The sequence below is a fragment of the Ammospiza caudacuta genome, chromosome 20 (assembly GCF_027887145.1).
Source record: "Ammospiza caudacuta isolate bAmmCau1 chromosome 20, bAmmCau1.pri, whole genome shotgun sequence".
Taxonomy (NCBI): Eukaryota; Metazoa; Chordata; class Aves; order Passeriformes; family Passerellidae; genus Ammospiza; species Ammospiza caudacuta.
The window spans coordinates 7,580,799-7,598,875 of record NC_080612.1 but is presented as its reverse complement, the minus strand read 5'-3'; the positions used below and the strand labels follow the sequence as shown (position 1 = coordinate 7,598,875).

The 18,077-nt window shown below is 44.3% G+C and overlaps 1 protein-coding gene across 1 annotated transcript; it reads right to left on the bottom strand.

Moving 5' to 3' along the window:
* On the bottom strand, positions 1–16,493 carry TMEM248 (transmembrane protein 248). The gene is made up of 7 exons (XM_058817805.1): positions 16,303–16,493; positions 7,758–7,932; positions 6,546–6,831; positions 4,823–4,973; positions 4,039–4,222; positions 3,261–3,404; positions 1–2,420 (listed from the first exon to the last, which is right to left on the bottom strand). Exons 2-7 carry the CDS (start codon positions 7,914–7,916, stop codon positions 2,400–2,402), a joined length of 945 nt encoding a protein of 314 aa, XP_058673788.1. The 5' UTR covers positions 7,917–7,932; positions 16,303–16,493; the 3' UTR covers positions 1–2,399.
* Between the last annotated feature and the right edge of the window lie 1,584 nt (positions 16,494–18,077).

The window sequence follows — 18,077 nt, the reverse complement described above, 5'->3', positions numbered from 1 at the left end:
TTTCTAAGAACAAGAAAACACGTACAAATAGAATCAAAACTGATTCAAGTCATAGTTAAAAAGAAAAAAGAAAACAAAAAAAGGAAAGATCAATATGATCTGAACTTTAATATTAAGTTTTAACTCTTCTGTTTGGCTGCATTTAACTTTGTACATCACCTGGGAACAATCCAATATTCCTCAGCATTCCAGCACTTGGCCTGCTGGGACACCCTGCACCTCCCTGCTGCAGTACAGGGGGGAAAAGGATGAACTAAGGCCAAAAATCCAAAACTCTCCAACCTTTTCCCTTCTGCATCTGTGGGTGACAATCTTTAATATTCCTGGGGGTGCAGAAAGTGGGGGAGAAGTTGCCAAGGAGGTTCCTTTCATTCCCAAATGGTTCCCCCAAGAGCCCAAATTCCAGCTGGGATGTTTGGAGCTGCAATTTGTTGAAGGAGAAAGGATTTGCTTTGCTTTCCTGGAGAAATCAGGGGATTTTGGGTATTTCCAGGATTCCTCTCTCCCAATCCATCTCCTATTCCTGCCTTTGGGGCCCAGATCCAGCCACCCTCAGAGGCAGCTCTTGGAGTGAGGATTAATTTGTGGGATTTAGGAACAGCTCAGGAGGAGCTCTTGGCCTGTCTCACCCCCAGGGAAGCAGCAGCAGCCCACAGCAGCATCAGGAAAAAACTGGGAGCTTCTTTTAATCCCTAAACTTCAAACCAGGCCATCTCTAAAGCTTTGCCTTAACATTCCCTGGAGGAAAACATGTCAGGTAATCCCAATTTAGGGAAACTGAAACTGTGGGAGGAAACAAAACTGTGACTGCTCAAACACCCTGAACACTCGTGAACTTTTTGAAGTCCCAACACACACAGACCAGGAGTGGTGTCTGGAGGGAATTAACTGGGAATTTTCTGCCAGCATCACTGAGACTATGAGATTCTCACTTGGCTTTTTTCTTCTGAGGAGTCTGGAGCAAAATGAGGAGGAAAAAAAGCCTGTGGGAAGGAATGAAGGAGTGAATGAAGGAATGAATGAAAGCTGGGAGAAAATAAAAAGTCAGTTAAGGCAACCAGTGAGATTTAAAAGCAGGGGTGGAAGTGGCTGCAGGAAGAGCCTGAGCCCTGAAATTCAGGAGGCTGCTCAAGGAACCAGGGAGAAAAAGCAGCAAAAGGCAGAATGGAGAAGGGAGAAATGCACAGAATCAAATCTCTGAGTGAAGCATGGACACAGAGAACAGAAGGGGTTTCACTGGGTGGTTTCTTTGACCTTCCTCACAAGATCCCCACTTTTGTGGCCACTTCCCCCATTCATTAATTTGCAGAAAATGGCAAATTAATGAATTGAATGGGCCAGAGCTCAGCAGTGCCAGTGGCAGCTGCCCCTCAGAGCTGCAGGCACAGTCACACAGTGAAGCTCTGGAACAAACTCTGGGATCTCTTTTTCCTTTCACTCTTTGCACTTGCCCAAGGCTGTGCAGAGCCCCAGCAGGCTGCTAACACAATACATCTTTTTATTAAGTTTCACTTTCTAGAAAGAAAAGAAAGAAAAGGGAAAAAAAAAATAAAAAAGCTTACAGACAGCTGCTCTGCAGCAGAGACACACAATCCTGGCTGGAGGGCTGGGGATGGGAGGCCAAGTGGAAAAGTTTTCCAGATAGTCTCTGTGCTGACTGGTTCTCTGGCATTCAGCAAGCCAAATGAAATACCAAAAAAACAAACCAAAAAAACAAACCAAAACAACAAAAAAAATCAAACAGTTCTTTTCAGTAAGTAACAGTTTAAAATGGGACTTCACTTCTTAATTTTTTTACTATGAATAAAAGCACAAGTTTGTCCTAAATACAGCACTATTAAAATGTGAATATGTATTTTTTTTTTTCTTCCAAAAGAGAAAAAAAAATAATCTAAAACGTTGATATCTTTTCTTGCAAGCAAGGAGCAAATGGAATAAAGTATTAGGCCACACAAACACACATTGAATTCATGTTGTAGATTGGTGGCTTTGGAAATGCAGGATTATATCAAAGGTGCATACTTGGTTCAAACACACTGTACAGATTGGGCAAAAAACCAAACATCTCTTGGTTGGTTTGAGACACTTGCAAAGGCATCTTCACCTGCCCAGGTGCAGCTAGACAAAAATCTGCCTCTGTGGAGCCTTTTCACTGCAGTTATCTACACCACCATGGGGCTGTCCCAGGGCAGGGCCAGGGGACAAGCACATCTGCTCAGAATTACTCTGGATATTCTGCTTTTATAAATATGTACAAATCAATTACAGGCACTTTGAAATGTCTTTGGTTGGAATAAACCAACATTGCAAGGTAATGGATTCACAGAGTGTTAAGACCCAGGCTGGGTTCAGCAGGCAATGGTTTCGGTCGTTCTCAGGAGGAGGAGGAGGAAGGGTTTTTATGCTTCTGACAAAGCAACCTGGAAGAAAAACAAAGGAAGAGAAAATATTTAATTAAAGGCAAATTCTTAATCCTGTAACAGTGATATGATTTATCTCTGTGAGCTGGCAGAGCTGTCCTTGACTTTTCAAAGAAAGCTTGGAAAGTCTGACTTGGAAAGGAAATCAAAGGGAGTCTGAAGGCATTTTGTACTTTGCAAAAATCAATAGAATAAAAGTCCCAAACCACCAAAAACAAAACCCCACAAAAAACACCCCAAACCAGCTCAAACTACAAAATATCATTAAGACCAAAAGGTGTCAACAGTGGCTTCCTACTTCTCAATTAAAAATATTCATATTTAATCCTTCAGGCAAACTGCAGATCCCCAAGGTAACACTGAACAATGATTCTTTCACCAGCTTTGTTACTGTTTTTAACTTAATTCTGATTAACAACCAATGACTCTTTCAACAGCTTTGTTTTTAACTTAATTCTGATGAACAACCCTTAGAATTATGTATCATGTTTTACTCAGGGTTTTCAGTCTGTTGTGGTAGAAGATAATGAATAAATGAAGATTTAATGGCACCTGCTCATTGCTTCACACTAAACAGTTCAAGCAACACCACAATTATGGCAGAAGAATCACAGCCCAGCACTTCCTGAGCTGTAATAATCCATTTCTGCAGGACAGAAATCTCATTTTGAGGATCTCTAAAGCCCTTGTGTGGATTTTATAACCCCTACCTGCACTGTCCACAATGAAAGGAATTAAATCCCCATCTCCAGAGACAAGAAAAACCAGTCTGTCCTCTGCCCAACAGGAGCTTTTCTCTGCTTCCTTATCAGAGCCAGGATTTTGTTAGCACACACTCACCTTTTCAGGGCAGAATTCTGTGTTGCTTTGCCTCAGTTTGCTTGGTCTGCCTTTAATGACTGCATAGCAGAACATTGTGATCACCATCACAAAGAGGAAGTAACTGGTGTGCATGAGGTGCAGGTTTATTAGAGAGCGATCATCCTGCACACAAAAAAGCAAATTAAAACCATTCACTGGCTTAGCATTGGACATTAAAGCAATAATTAACAGATCAACCCAGAAATTACTTCATTAATCAACTTTCTCCCCTTTACACAGCAATGGAAGTGATTCCTAATTGTGGCACAAAATGCTTTTATGATAAAGATCTGTGTTAAGGGTATTTTTCCAAATATTGGCAGAGGCTTTTGTGAAATGATTTCGAATTATAAATGGTGGTTATTAAGAGCTGTGAGGCACATGGATGAAGATCACCAAATCCATTAGGGTGGAGCATTCTCAGCCCTCACACCACACAATAAACCAGCAGCAAAAATGACAATTTTAGGAACCATATTCAATGAAACCATACAATAAACCAACGGCAAAAATGACAATTTTAGGAACCATATTCAATGAAACCACACAATAAACCAGCAGCAAAAATGGCAATTTTAGGAACCATATTCAATGAAACCACACAATAAACCAGCAGCAAAAATGGCAATTTTAGGAACCATATTCAATGAAACCACACAATAAACCAGCAGCAAAAATGACAATTTTAGGAACCATACCCAATGAAACCAGAGCTAAGCATTTACTGAAAACACCAGAGGAACAGCCCAGCACTTACATCTGGAACTATGACAGTTAGTTTGGGGTTTAAAGCATGGTAGACTTTGCCAATTGCTCCCTTGTAACACCAGAAGGGGTTGTAATCCTGGGCATATTTTGTGTTCGAGTCCCTGGCCGTGGTGAAGATCTTGTACCACAGAGTGGCATTGCTGTAGGTTTCAGGAACACAATGTGGTGGCTGACTGCAAGAAAACAGAAATAATCAGCACCCTGAAATGTGTTTTCCATGTTCAACCAGGAGAACTTTGCTTCTCAAAACATGGTTTTAGTTTGGGCCTTCCAAAGCAACAACAAAACCCCAAAGTTTAGGTTAAAAACCCCCAAAAGCCACATGATTGCTATGCTAAAATCAGAATTTAACTGCATGTTGTTGCACTGAGCCAACATCCCACAGCTTAATTGGAAAAACACTGGTTTTCCTAAGGCTTCCCCAGAGAAGACAAAGGAAGATATTTCGGTGAAGGCAAAGCAGCCTTTGCCTTGTGCTGATCTCTCAGCAGGGAACAGGGTGAGAACCTCAGTGTCAAATCTCATCTCTGGAACTCAATTATGGGGTAAATCCCTTAAATTTCCACTGATTCCCTTGCTCCCAGTGAAGTTTAAAAGGGAGGCATGGGCCAAAAAATCACAAAGACAGCAGAGGCTTTGTGACAAACGCTTTACCACGGGGGGAAGGAGTGCAAGGATGGAATTTCCACGATCAACAGGAATTTTCAGGAGGAGCTAAGAGCTCAGAGGAATGGGTGGGGCAGGAAGCAGCCCCTGGGGAGAGCTGCACTCACACTGTGACTGGGAACACGTTGCTGGCTGCTGTCACAGTCATGCAGGTGCTGAACACCACCTGCTCGCAGTGGCCGTGCAGGACACACTCGTCAGAGTTCCAGGCTGCTGGCAGGGTGAAGGTGATGTTTATCTCCTCGTGGGATTCTCTGCCTGTGAGAGAGACACAAGGAAAGCTGGGATTTGGGTCACAAAAGTATCTGAGCAACAATTGCTGGGAGAAGGAGAACACACAGATGATGAAGGCAGGAAACATCACCCTTTGGAGGCAGCCCGGATCTTTGCAGGCAACAAAGAGAGCAAAGAGAAAAGTTAAACCCAAAACAAAGCAGAAAATCCCCCAGCTGCTGCTCTTTCTAATCTCTCCCACCTCTCCCAGCCTCATCAGGCTGCTTTCAGAAATTAAAAACTCTTTCTAAGTGAATTCATGCATGTTCACAGGCCTTCATTAGAAAAGAATTTTCTCCTCCTAAGAAATTTGTTCCACATCTGTTTTTTCTGATGCTCACTTTTCAAACTGGAGATATTTTGTGTAGAGAAAAAGGTGCCAGGAGATACTGAACTGCACATTGAGTCCTGTATGGTAACTCCACGTGGAGAGATTCAGACTGAAAACAAATCCAGGCTGCTGCAAATGGAACTTGCATTTGGTAGCTCTCAAAGCAGCAACAAAATAACAACAGAAACCCAGTAATGCACATTTGCAGCTACTGGCAATGTCTCTCCACAGGTTCAAGACCTTCAACATTATTATAAAATGCAATTCTGGCTGAAAGCTAAAACACAGTGAGGTTCTATTATCAATTCCTATTAATTCTCTATGAACTCCTATCAAAACTTCCTGGCAGGCAGCCAGAGAGCAGATTGGTCTCTGCACACCACAGAAGCCATAATCATCTTATCTGCTGCTGTTTGTGATATTAAAGCTGATTCACTTATGCATTTTAGATAAACTAGAATTTTTCAGGCAACATAATACTCTCTAGTGCATCTATGCCACATTTGAAATGTCAGCTGAGGACTTGATGGATCAAGACAAAACTGAAGAGAGTCACTGTTTGGAATTTTGCTGGCTTAAAAATGACCTTCCATTGTCATTAGGTTTAATCATTTCAAACTGCCAAGCCTGATCTTGGCACGCCTGCAGGTTCTTTTCCATTCTGAATGCAGGGAAAAGTTCCTCTAACAAACAAGAGCTCCATACAGGAATAAACTCACAATAAATCTGGGAGCACATCTGTGTTCTGTGCAAAAGAGTTATCTCACCCATAGTAAGCTGGTAAATTTTTATTTGATGATATAAGGCTTAAAATAATCACTATATAATAAAATAAATAATATCATTAAAATAATATCATTATTTTAAATAAAATAATGATATTATGATAGTTTGGAAATAATAAAATAATATCATTATTTGGAATCATAGGATGGTTTGGGTCGGAGGGGACCCTAAAAACAATCTTGTTCCACCCCTGCCATGGGCAGGGACACTTTCCACCACCCCAGGTTGCTCCAAGCCCTGCCCAACCTGACCTTGGACACCCAGGGATGGGGCAGCCACACTTCTGAGTACTCATCACCCTCACAATAAAGAATTTCTTCCTAATATTTAATCCAAACCTCTTTAGTTCCAGTTTGAAGCCAATCCCCCCATGAAAGGTTAGGAAAAAACCACTAAAAGCCAACTGCAACCTGAATTGTTGAAGGTCCAGCCTTGCCTACCTGAAAGTCCAATCTGGTGCCCAAAAATGGTGGAGCTGAGGTGTGTGACATTGCGAGAGTATCCCCCAAAAGGTCTCAGAGGGTCCAGGGTCAGCGTGATGGTGACAGAGATGTTGATGGGACCAGAGTCCTCGAGGGTCTGTGGGGACTGTGTGGAGGACCTGGCCTGCCCGCTGGTCACGGTGCTCTCTGGGGTTGTGGTGTCGTTCAGGAGGTGCTTCAAGGTTTCATTCTCAGATATACAGAAGTCCAAATCATTAAACCTCAGCAGGAAAGTGTTCCAGTCCTTAAAGCAAAAGGGGAGATTTTAAGCCCATGAAGGAGCTCCTGCCTCGCCCGGTTCCAGGCCATTGAACAAAAATCACACGGCTCAGAGAGCAGCACAAACAGCAGCAGGGCTGCCTCAGCTACAGCAAAGCTGTTTGCACAAGTCAGATGGGTTCAGCCCCAGCTCCCTCCCCTGAGCTGGAAAGGAAACTCAGTCTGTTCACACAATTCACAGAATCACCCGGTTGGATGAGACCTTCAAGATCATGGAGTCCAACCCAGCCCCAGCACCTCAGCCAAACCCTGGCACCCAGTGCCACATCCAGGCTTTGTTAAACACACCCAGGGATGAGGACTCTACCACCTCCCTGGGCAGCCAATCCAGAACTTTATCACTCATTCTGTAAAAAAGTTTTCCTAATATTCAGCCTATATTTCCCTTGGTGCAGCCTGAGTCTGTGTGCTCTGGTTGTGTCAGTGCTGCCTGGAGAAAGAGCCCAGCCCCAGCTGAGCACAGGCACCTTTCAGGGAGTTATAAAGTGACAAGGTCGCCCCTGAGTCTCCTTTTCTCCAGGCTGAGCACCCCCAGCTCCCTCAGTGGCTCCTCACAGGGTTTGTGTTCCCAGCCCCTCACCACACTCAGGGATGAGCAGTTTCTGCCCAAGTTCAGGACAGTGCTGAGGGAAGAAGTTCCCCAAACCAGCTAAATAAACAAACTGAATAACACCTAAATAACAAACTGAAAGGTTCCTAGCCACAGCAGGGAAGATCCATGACAAATGATTTGGCCTCATCCTTGATATAAAACAACCAACAAACACCCATCCCAACAGCCCTTCTGAAAATAACATGGAGACAATCCCCCACACAACTCTGTGCTATCTGAGAGGGGAAAAAGCCTAACTTTTGGCATGTTTTCCAAATGAGCATCATTTTTGCACATACCTCTGTCATTTCTGGGGATTTGATCTCCTTGATCTTGAAGAAGTAGCCCAGAGTGAGGAAGGCAATGGCCATGGCGCTCACGCTGATCATAAAGACCACGAGCGGAGGGCGGCTGCTGATGTAAACCTTCAGGTTCTCCAACAGGTTTATGTAGAACATTATTCTGATTGTTCACCTGAGGGGAAGGAATGTTCCAACAGAGTCACTGCACTGTGTGTTACAGCTGGGGGGGGGGGTGGATCACACAGGAGAGAAATGGGATTGTACACAGAACTGGGATTAAATTCCATGGCTGATTCTGATCACTGCTGTATTCCATGAAATCAGAACAGGCTCCACATCACCTTCCCAGGGCCTCAAAGTGCCAGCTGGGAACAGCTTTTAAACAATGAGGGCTTCCAGCACAGCCCAGCATCACTGATCAGTAATAAAGCCAGTTCTTCTTGCCTTTGCCCAGGCAGGTATCACTGCTACATCTGAATGCCAGCAATGTCTGAATGCACCAAGGCACAAACCAAACTCTGCACATCTTTGAAAACTGAGGCTGGAGCTTGAGGATCCCTCTTTACCCCACACCAAATGCCTCTATTTTCAAACTCTGCACATCCTTTGAAAACTGAGGTTGAAACCTTAAGGATCCTTCTTTACCCCACCCCAAATGCTTTTATTTTCAAAGCAGGATCTGAAAAGCAGCCCTACATTATTTCAGCCTTTTGCATCAAGAATCCTATGGGCAAAAACATCCAAAAAACTGCATTAAGGTGGAGGATGGAACACTCCTGGTCTTTATTTAATTCTTGCACGATCTAGAATTTTTGTTCTGTCTGTAAGCATAAGCAGGACTTTACACACTGATAAAATGTCCCAAGTCATTAATTTTTGCCCCAAATATAATATTTTGTCTGATTCCCCTCCTGAATTTTTATCTGCAGAGCAGAAAGACCTAAATTCCTGGATCAGCTTCCCCATCTCCACAGGCAGGGAAATGCAAAGAGCCAGAAGTTAAAGCGCAGCCTTGTGGCATCTCCTTCAGAAGCTCTGCAAGGAGGAACTCCAAGCCCACCTTTATCTTTGTTCTACCTAAAACCCTGGCTGAAAAGGCTTTCAACCCCAACTAAACCTGCTCCTAGCAATGTGCTGCTATCTCCACAATTCTGAGGGAAAGGCAAAGACAATTCTGTACTGCAAGGGTTAAACTGGAACATCCACAGAGATCTGATAGCACTGAATTAAGAAATGCTCCTGCATTTTGGGGTGATTCCCACTGGCTCCTATTTCCAATCCAGTGTAGCAGGGCTGAAAAGTGGCAGCTGAGAGGATGAGAGAGGCACAGGGCAAGGCAGGGAGGGATCTGTGATCTATTGATTTAAGAGAAAACAAAAGAAGGGTAAAGAACAAGCCTGAAGACAAAGCCCTTTTCAGAGCCCACAGAGTACAATGATCCCAACTTCCTTGTGTATACTCAGGGTTTTACTGGCAGGAATGCTTCAGCAGTTCCTGTTAGCAGAAGAAATATTGACAGAACCTGCACAAGTGTCCCAGAGAGGGGAAAATCCAGCTCAGGGAGAAGAGACAGAGGTGCAGTGTCAACAACACAACCCTGGGCTGTGCCTGCTGAGTCCCCACTCGCTGTCCTGGCTGAAACCTGCTGGGACAGAGCTCAAGATCTCACCCTGGCTTTATTATTTTGCACCATCCACCCTGCAAAGCCCAGGAGGTTTTTCTCAGTGAGAAGCAGGTGCTGCGAACACCTCTACAAAACCAGGGTGAAAAGCAGGGAAAGGAGAGGGGTGAGAGGGGAAGAAAAGGTGATGAGAAACGTTCCCCTTACCAGAACCTTGTCCCAGAGCAGCTGTGGCACGGGCAGGGCAGGTGGCAGAGGGAGCAGGGACAGGGAAGGGGAGCTGGGCTGGCAGGGATCGTGCTGGGAGCGATCCGCCCTCCTGCACCTCCTGCCTGTCTTGTCCTGGCACCAAATTCCTTCAAAGAGCCACTGTTAAACACCCCAAATGCTCCATCCAGAGGCAAAATCCCAAATGCTCCTTCTGGAAACGTGGGACACACATGGGGAGATGGAAGGAGGTCAAAACCTAACCCAAAAGCAGAGTTGTAGGCAGTGTCCCCTCCTGGATTTCCTTGAGGAAATAACACAGCTGCAGAGTTTATTGCAGTTTTAATCAGGGCTCAGTGTCACCCACAGTACACCCAGGGCTGGGATTCCTTTTTTAAAGGGGTTTCCATCAGCTCTATCAGAATTTGTTTGCCACAGGGTCTAAAACCAGCCATAAAAAAAAAAACCAAAAAAACAAAACAGGGATGTGCTGAAAATCCTACACAGGGAAATATTCAGGCTAATATTTTTATGTAAGAGATCACCAGCTTTTAAGTGCCAGTTGTTTAATATGCTGCCATAACTCAGTGGCTTTGAAAGCAATTAGAAAATGCCATAAGCTGCAATTTCTGAGGAGTAATGTGCCTTTGGAGCATTTGGGAGGGAAAAGGGAACAACTGTGGATTTCAGTGCTGGAGCTGACATGAAAACAGCAGTGGGGGAAAGCACGAGGATGAATGTTGCCATGCTGCTGCCTGAAGAATTACTGATTTTTTAATCAAAGTACTTAAATGACTTTAATTGTCACGGAATTTGTGATGCAGATCAGTGCATCACATCAAAGTGTCTGTGGATTTTCAGGGTTCCTCAAACTCCTCTCTGTCAGAATCACAATGCATCACAACTCTTCTGCCAGCTCTAGTAACTGACTTCCTTCTCTGCGTAAATGAATAACTTCAAGAATATAATTTAAACTTTTATTTCTTGTTCACAGAGTTAAAAAAATAAAAAAAAAAACCAAACCAAAACAAAACAATGCTTTTACCTCCTGGCAGGTCAGGCATGCAAGATCAGATTTCACTTTTTAGCCAAATAAATAATTTAGTGAGTGGCTCTAATGACTGCTGCTGCCTCTCTGCACTCCAGCAAAGCCTTTTAATACTTGGTGCAATAAAAATCTCCCCAGTCAGACTAAACAAGGAGCTCAAGAATGAAAACTGCCAGGCTGGAACATTGGCCAGCAGCTCCAAGGTAATTGCTGGGCACGAGGGATGTTCAGCAGGAGTTACAGCTCACCAGGAAAGCCTGGAGATGTTGAGCTCTTAAATCAGCATCCACAAACCCAGGCAGGGAAAAAGATTTAAATGGTAAAAGGGGGGAAATACAACAGTTTAATCAGAGTGCCAGAGAAACACAGAATTAAAAATATTCTATATTTTGGGGAGATTTCCTCCAAAACAGCTCCTGACAGCAATCTCAAAGGAGCAACATTGTGAATTCCTCTTTATTTTTGGGTGAAAGAGTGTGGAAGAGGAAGCTGCTGAAAGAGACTGATGAGTTTTTCAAGGCTAAATTGCAAACAAGGAAAATCTTCAAGTCTATTGCAAAGACCAAAAAGTCAATGCACAATGAGTCACAGCTGAAATATTGAATTCCCATTTGGAGGTTTAATATCAAAGGAGCTTGAATTCCTAAGAACAATAAAAACCCCATATGCTGCACTAAAGCAGGTATTGAAAGCAAAACTGCACTTACCAACATGAAAAACCCAAAACCAAATATGAATTTTAAAGAGATCAAAGAGGTTTGACATTTTTGTCAATAATGTCATCCACCTCCCTGCCACTTGAAAGCTTAAAATGATGGAATTTCCTCACAGGTATTTCCCTTCTTGTTGTGAGGGCAAGGTGATCACTCTAGAGGAGGGGTTTAAATGGGAAATCACCACTGAAATACCCTAAGGAGGAAAATTGGGTGAAGGAGAAGGGCAGGAGGCAGCAGTGCCTGTCCCAGCATCTCACAAGTTTTTCAATTTTCAGGATCTCATTGCATAGAGCAGTGTTTAAAGAGCTGTGCAGCTCAAAAAAATAAATAAATTGTATTTTCAAAGGTGCCCCCCTACCAGGAGGGGTTAGGAAATGGGTCAGCTCAGGGTGAACCACTTTATGTTGTGTGCCAAAGGAATATTTACAAATACAAACCAAACAGACCATGGGAAAGCAGCCACAAATAAACGCAAACAAAGCAGTGTTCACCTCAAACACCTTTAACAACAATAAACAGGTACCAAAATCAGCTTTCATTTGGATTTCTTTTCTTCAAATTTGATGTCTAAGAGTGAAAACAAAGCAAAATGAAAATCAGAGTTGTGTGAGCTGATGGGGCTGGTGCTGTTCAGCGTCTTGGGGGTGACAGGGACATGGGGACAAGCTTGGCAGTGACACCAATGGCAGTGACAGGATCTGGACAGGCTGGGGAGGTGGCTCTGGGACTGTTGCAGACATTTTTCTACAGAAATCCTTTTTTTTTGGATTTCTGCGTTTTTTAGAGGTTAGATGTTTTAAAAAACAAAGTAAATAATTATTATTAGTTGCTGTGGAATGCAACAGAGACACTTTAACTCATTTTTTATGTTTATAATTAAGGGCTAATCACTAGTGTAAGCTAGAGAATTAAGTTTTTGAATACAACTTTGTAGTAGATTCTTTCTATTTATTTTTAGCTAGCTTAATTACTTTGCAAATTTTTCTTTATATTTTATTAGTATAGTTATAATGTATTATATATAATATCTTAATAAATCAAGCCTTCTGATCAAAATACAAGATTCACTGTCTCTCTATCACCAGCAGCACCCACTCAGGCGCAGTAATACTGGGACAACCTGATGAGGCTCAAGACCAAGTGTAAGGAAAATAATTCAGCATCCTGAATCTGGGGGAAATAGAGGTGTTAGGACCTGCAGCAGCTTCAGAAAATTTTTTTAGGAGTGGGATGAAATTGCACAGCCCAAAACCTTCCCCAGCAGCATCAGGGCAGGCAGGAGGGAGGAATTTAACCTGGAGGAATCCCCCAGGGCACAGCAGCTCCTCCTGCATGAACAAAATAACCCAAACCCAAACAACTCCTAGGAAATGGCAGCAGTTTCTCCTCAGCACACAGGGAGGGAGGGAAGCAATCAGGGCATGTGGAGGAGGAAACTTCACAAAAACATCACCTTGGGTCCTTGAATGCAACCCAACATAACCCCAGCATCAGCAGCTGTGCACAAACACATCTGCTCCACTGGGAGATAAGGGGAATTGGCTCCAGTTTCTTATCAGTTTGCTGAGCTATTTTATCCACAAATATGTTTACTGAGAAAAAAACTTCACATTTTCCAAAAAACTTCAATTTTCCTGCAGCCTGGAAGCTGAAAGTGGCAGGGAATGGGTTTGGAATGCTCTGCACAGGGCAGGGGGAGAACAGCACCTGGAAATGTGGACAAGGACATTCCTCCCTCCTGATAAAGGATCAGGATGCAGAATATGAACAAAAACCAGGGGGCTGCATGAATAGAAAGAAGAAAATGCTTCATATTTGCATGAAATGTTTCTTTTCACCTCTCAAAACACTTTTCAAAGATTAATTAATAATTTCAGCATCTCCAAGAGGGGCACCAACAGCAAACACTTCAGGTCTGCCCACGAAACAAAGCCAAGGAAGGGAAGTAATTTGGAAAATTTTCAAGATCAAATTGAGACTGAATTTCAAACACCCAAATTTCTGACTTCAACTCTCTATAAAGACAGAAAACTTGAAAAAAAATGATGTAAAAAATAAAAAGGAAAACAAACATTACTCAATCTGTGTGTGACAGCCCTTCCCAACAGACTTGTGCTGTTCACAAAGTCTGGTGGGTTCACCACAAGCACCTGAACTTTGCGCCAGCTGATGCTCTGGGGACAGCAAAGTTCATTTCCATTTCCCACTGGAACAAAAATTCGTGCAGAAACAGACAAATCCAAACAAGTTCCAAGTATTTTTTGTATGTTCTCAGTTCCTAAAATGATGAATGAGAAAAGGCAAGGAAAGTTACAAGTCAGGAAGCAGCAACAGAGCGAGGAAGCTTTTTTCCCCCGGTTCAATGAACTCTGAATTCTGACTTTTGTTAGAAATGAAAAACATAATTTAAAACATACCCAGCTGTAAAATCAAAATGAACTCAACCTCTGGTTGAAAATCAGACATTTTGGTGCCAAACTTGAAGCAGGCACCTCTGTCTGCCAAGAGCCTGTGCCATGGGAATGGATCCACTTCCAGCTAAAAGAGCTCATGGGCATCTTTAAACCTTCCAGCTTGTCCAAGTCATGACTTCCAACGTGAGTTACCACAACACAAATCACCCAGGCTGCAATAAAACACACAATTATAGATGAAGGACTTTGAATTTGTATTAAAAATGCTACTCTGGTTACTGGTGCTCAGCATGAGAACCTGGCAGAGGAAAGGAAAAATGAAATTATTCCATTTTACAGGACCTTTAAAGATCCATGAGAAATCAAAAAATACAGGATGGCTTTAATGAAGAAGTGTGAAAATTCTCAGGAACTGCTCAATAATCACAAACTGGTTGAGTGACCAGTTCAAGGTTAATTGTTGACTTCATTAAAGCTGCTCATTAAGGAATGTGGGACCCAATTCAGCAGTGAAAGTGCAGAGAAATGCCAGGAAAAGGCTCTTCAGGCTGTAATGAGAACTGTGAGGAGACAGGGATGCAGACAGATACACAGCCTGAATCACAAGCAGAAAAATGACTGACGAGCTGAGGAAATGGCAGCTTTGGGGAAAGGCAAATTCAGAGTTTGGGTGTGGAAAGAAAGGAGAAAAGCAGCAAAACAGCCAGTGGCCACTGATGGAAACAGAAACAGCAGCAAAACCAAGTGAAACGAGGGAGCTGGGACACAGCTGAGATATCAAAGCTGTGGCTGGAATATTCTCATGTCTGTGCTTCACCCCCACTGCTCAGAGCAAACAGGATCTCAGCCTGCCCAGCCCCAGCTGGGGGAGTTCTCTCCATTTTACAGATTAACAGACCCCAAATGCCAGCACACACACAGATTTCATCCAAAACAAAGCCTGCGAGTTCTGAGCCCTGGGAACCTGCTTTATTCACAGGTCAGGACAGTTTTAGAAAGAAAATTAATTCCCACCCAGCCATGCTTTGGGTAAGAGGAGGTTTGGGAAAAGCAAAACAATTCTGACACCAGCCAAGTTTCATTAATAGTTGAGGGCTAGACTGATAAAACAGCTTCATTTCCACAAAGCCTGTGCTGTTATTTAACAAAAATCAGATTATCCCAGCTGCCAGACCTGCAGATCAGCTCAGGGTGCTCCAGGAGGGGCCTGGCTGTGCCAGGCTCTGTCCCTCTGTCCCCAGCTCACAAAGGACACCCGGCTCTGTCTGTCCCTCAGCCGGGCACTCCGAGCACAGGGACTACTCTGTTCTCTCAGGTGACCTTTCAAGCTCTTGTCTTTCAAGCGGAAAAAAAGAATCGCATTCCAGCAGAGCCACTCCTCAAATCAGGGCAGGTAACAAAGCCACCGGGGTTTAACCCAGCCCGGTGGGCCGGGCTCGGGGAGCGATCTGCGGCCACAACTGAGGATTATTTGTGCTGGGGCTGCCTCAGGAGCTGTCCCAGGGCTGAGCACACCGGCTGGGAGCAGCTGCAGCCGCCGGGATGCTCCGGGCACGGAAGGGAAGGGAAGGGAAGGGAAGGGAAGGGAAGGGAAGGGAAGGGAAGGGAAGGGAAGGGAAGGGAAGGGAAGGGAAGGGAAGGGAAGGGAAGGGCAGGGAAGGGCAGGGAAGGGCAGCACTCCCCGTGAAACCCGAGCCGCTGGTCCTGCCCTGGGGCACTGCGATTCATCGGGAGCCTTTCCTGTAACTCAGCCCTCGGGATAAAACGCAATAATCATTTACCACAACAGCCAGACCCGGTTTTTTGTCTCCACCACAGCGGCCAAACTTCGGGGAAGTTCAGCGAGGATGGGGAGAGCAGAGCAAACCTTAATTACTGAATCCTCATCTGCCCTCCAGGCAAATTCACCCCGATAATTCCATCTCCAGAGCTAATCCTGGAAATAAATTTCCCCCAAAGACAAAGCCTTAAAGAGCAAACAAAGGGAAAATGGGGGAAAATAAAATCCCAGCTGTGCTGGAATGGGTTTTTCTCCCAGGGTAATTGGGATGTAACGGCGGGGATGGAGCAGCCATGTTCCAGGCATGATGCACCAGGAATTTTATTATTAAAACCATCAGGAGATCAAAAGTCAAGTTAAACCCTCCCAAAAAAAGTGAAAGAGCATGAAATATAGGTGTACAGAAAATCGGAGAAAACATCCCAAAACAACCACACAAAAAGCCCCACTGTTGAGACGCTATTTTGAAGCACAACTATTTTTAGTGCTACAGAAATTATTCTTTTTCACCGTTGTTTTTTTTTTTTCCTGCTACGACGCCACGCACACAAACTTCAAGCTGACGACCTTTCCCAACATAATTATTACATGGAAATAACAAAAATAAACCGAGGCACAACCCCCCAGCAGAGCCGAGCCGGGGCCCGGGGGCAGCGCGGCCCGAGGCTCCCCGGGGCTCTCCCGGTACCGGAGCGGCCTCACCCGGCGCCATCCCCCGGCAGGCCGGGCCCAGAGCCGCCCCCGTCCGCTCCTTACCGGCGTCCGCGGCGGGGCTCAGGCCCCCGGGCCGGGCGGGGCTCAGAGGCGGCGGCGCTGCCGTGCGGGCGGGCTCTGCACCATGGTCCTGCCCTGCCGGGGCTGCGGGCACGGGCGGACGGGCGGCGGGCGGGGGCAGAGGCCGCTCCCCGGGCAGGGCAGCCCCGGGCCGGACACACGGACAGGCCCCGGCACCGGGCCCCGCCTCCGCCGCCGCTTCCGGGCCGCAGCCCTGACCCCTCACCCGCCGACGGTGGCGCGGGGGGGACAAGATTGAGGCGGCGCCGGCAGCGCGGGAGGGGCCGGGAACGGAACGGGGAATGGAACCGGGAACGGAACCGGCAATGGAATTGGGAATGGAAGCGGGAACGGAACCGGCAATGGAATTGGGAATGGAAGCGGGAATAGAAGCGGGAACAGGCCCGGGAACAGAACCGGGAACGGCTCCGGGCCCTCACGGCGCGCTCGCCTCGGCCCCGCGCTCCCCGCTCCAGCCGCCCTCACGATGTTTCCGCCTTCCCCCTCCCCTTTTCCTCTAAAAATTATCCCCAAACATCTTTATTTTTAATATTTCCTAACATAAATACCTATACTGATACCTATTGCAATACCTAAAAGTGGTCCGGGGTAAATCCTTAAAGCAAATAAAATTTATCGTGATAAATAAGAATGATACCATTGTTTTATATTACACTATTATAATTATTAATAATCTATAATATTAATAATGTAATATTAATTATTAATAATGTAATACGAATTATTAATAATTAGTATTAGTAATGGTAATACTATGGCGATATTTCCACGAGGATAATGTGGGCTCTGGTGGAGCTGTTTACTGTCCCTGACAGCTGGGCAAGCTGGGAGAAAACCTTCCCTAAATATTCTGCATTCAAATAAATTAATTATTAAAAATAAATTAGTAATTCTGCTTTAAAATACCTGGGTGAAAAATATTCCCTAAAATTGCTTTGGGAATGTAAAACTTCAGCAGTCACATGAGGGTCTGAAAGGTCAGAAACTCCAAAATGACAGCACTGAATTAATAAGTGATAATCATAATTTATGATCCAGCATTTCCTGCAAAATATCTTCTTACCAAAGGAAATAAATGCAGGAGTTCCCATGCAAAGAAATATTTTACAATAAAAGATCCAACCTGAAGAGCTGCAGAGTCTTTATTTTCAGTGATAATGAGCTAACAGCAGGAAAAATAAAGAAAATTTCTGACACTGTGACTGAGGGCACAGCACAGCACCTGTATTTTAAATCACTTTAAGGAATAATATTTCCTTTAAAGTCTCTGCTTTACTGTTTTTTGCAGCATTGGGGTCTCACCCAAACTTTCTGAGTGCCTCTGAGATTACTCCAAGGTGTGGAAATCCATTTTTCCTGACTCATTTACTCAAATTTTGAGTACATGTTTCAAATTTACTCACATCAAATTTACTCAAATCAAATTGACTCAAATCCACCTTTCCTGACTAATTTATTCCAAGCATCCCCACTTTGGTGCCTTAATTACAAGATGGCACATGAAAAAAAGATATTTAGTCACAAAATCCTTCCCAAATGCTGCATCACTCAAATGACTTCTTTGCAAAGAAAATAAAAATAAACATTGGTACCCAGCCTAGAACTTGCAGGGCACTTGAGAACTGATGGAAATAGAAAGAGATATTTGAAATTGATAAGAAATTGGTGGAGATTCTCCCAACTCAGAGGATGCAGGAGCAGCCATGAATCATTCATGGAATAACAAAAGGTGAGGA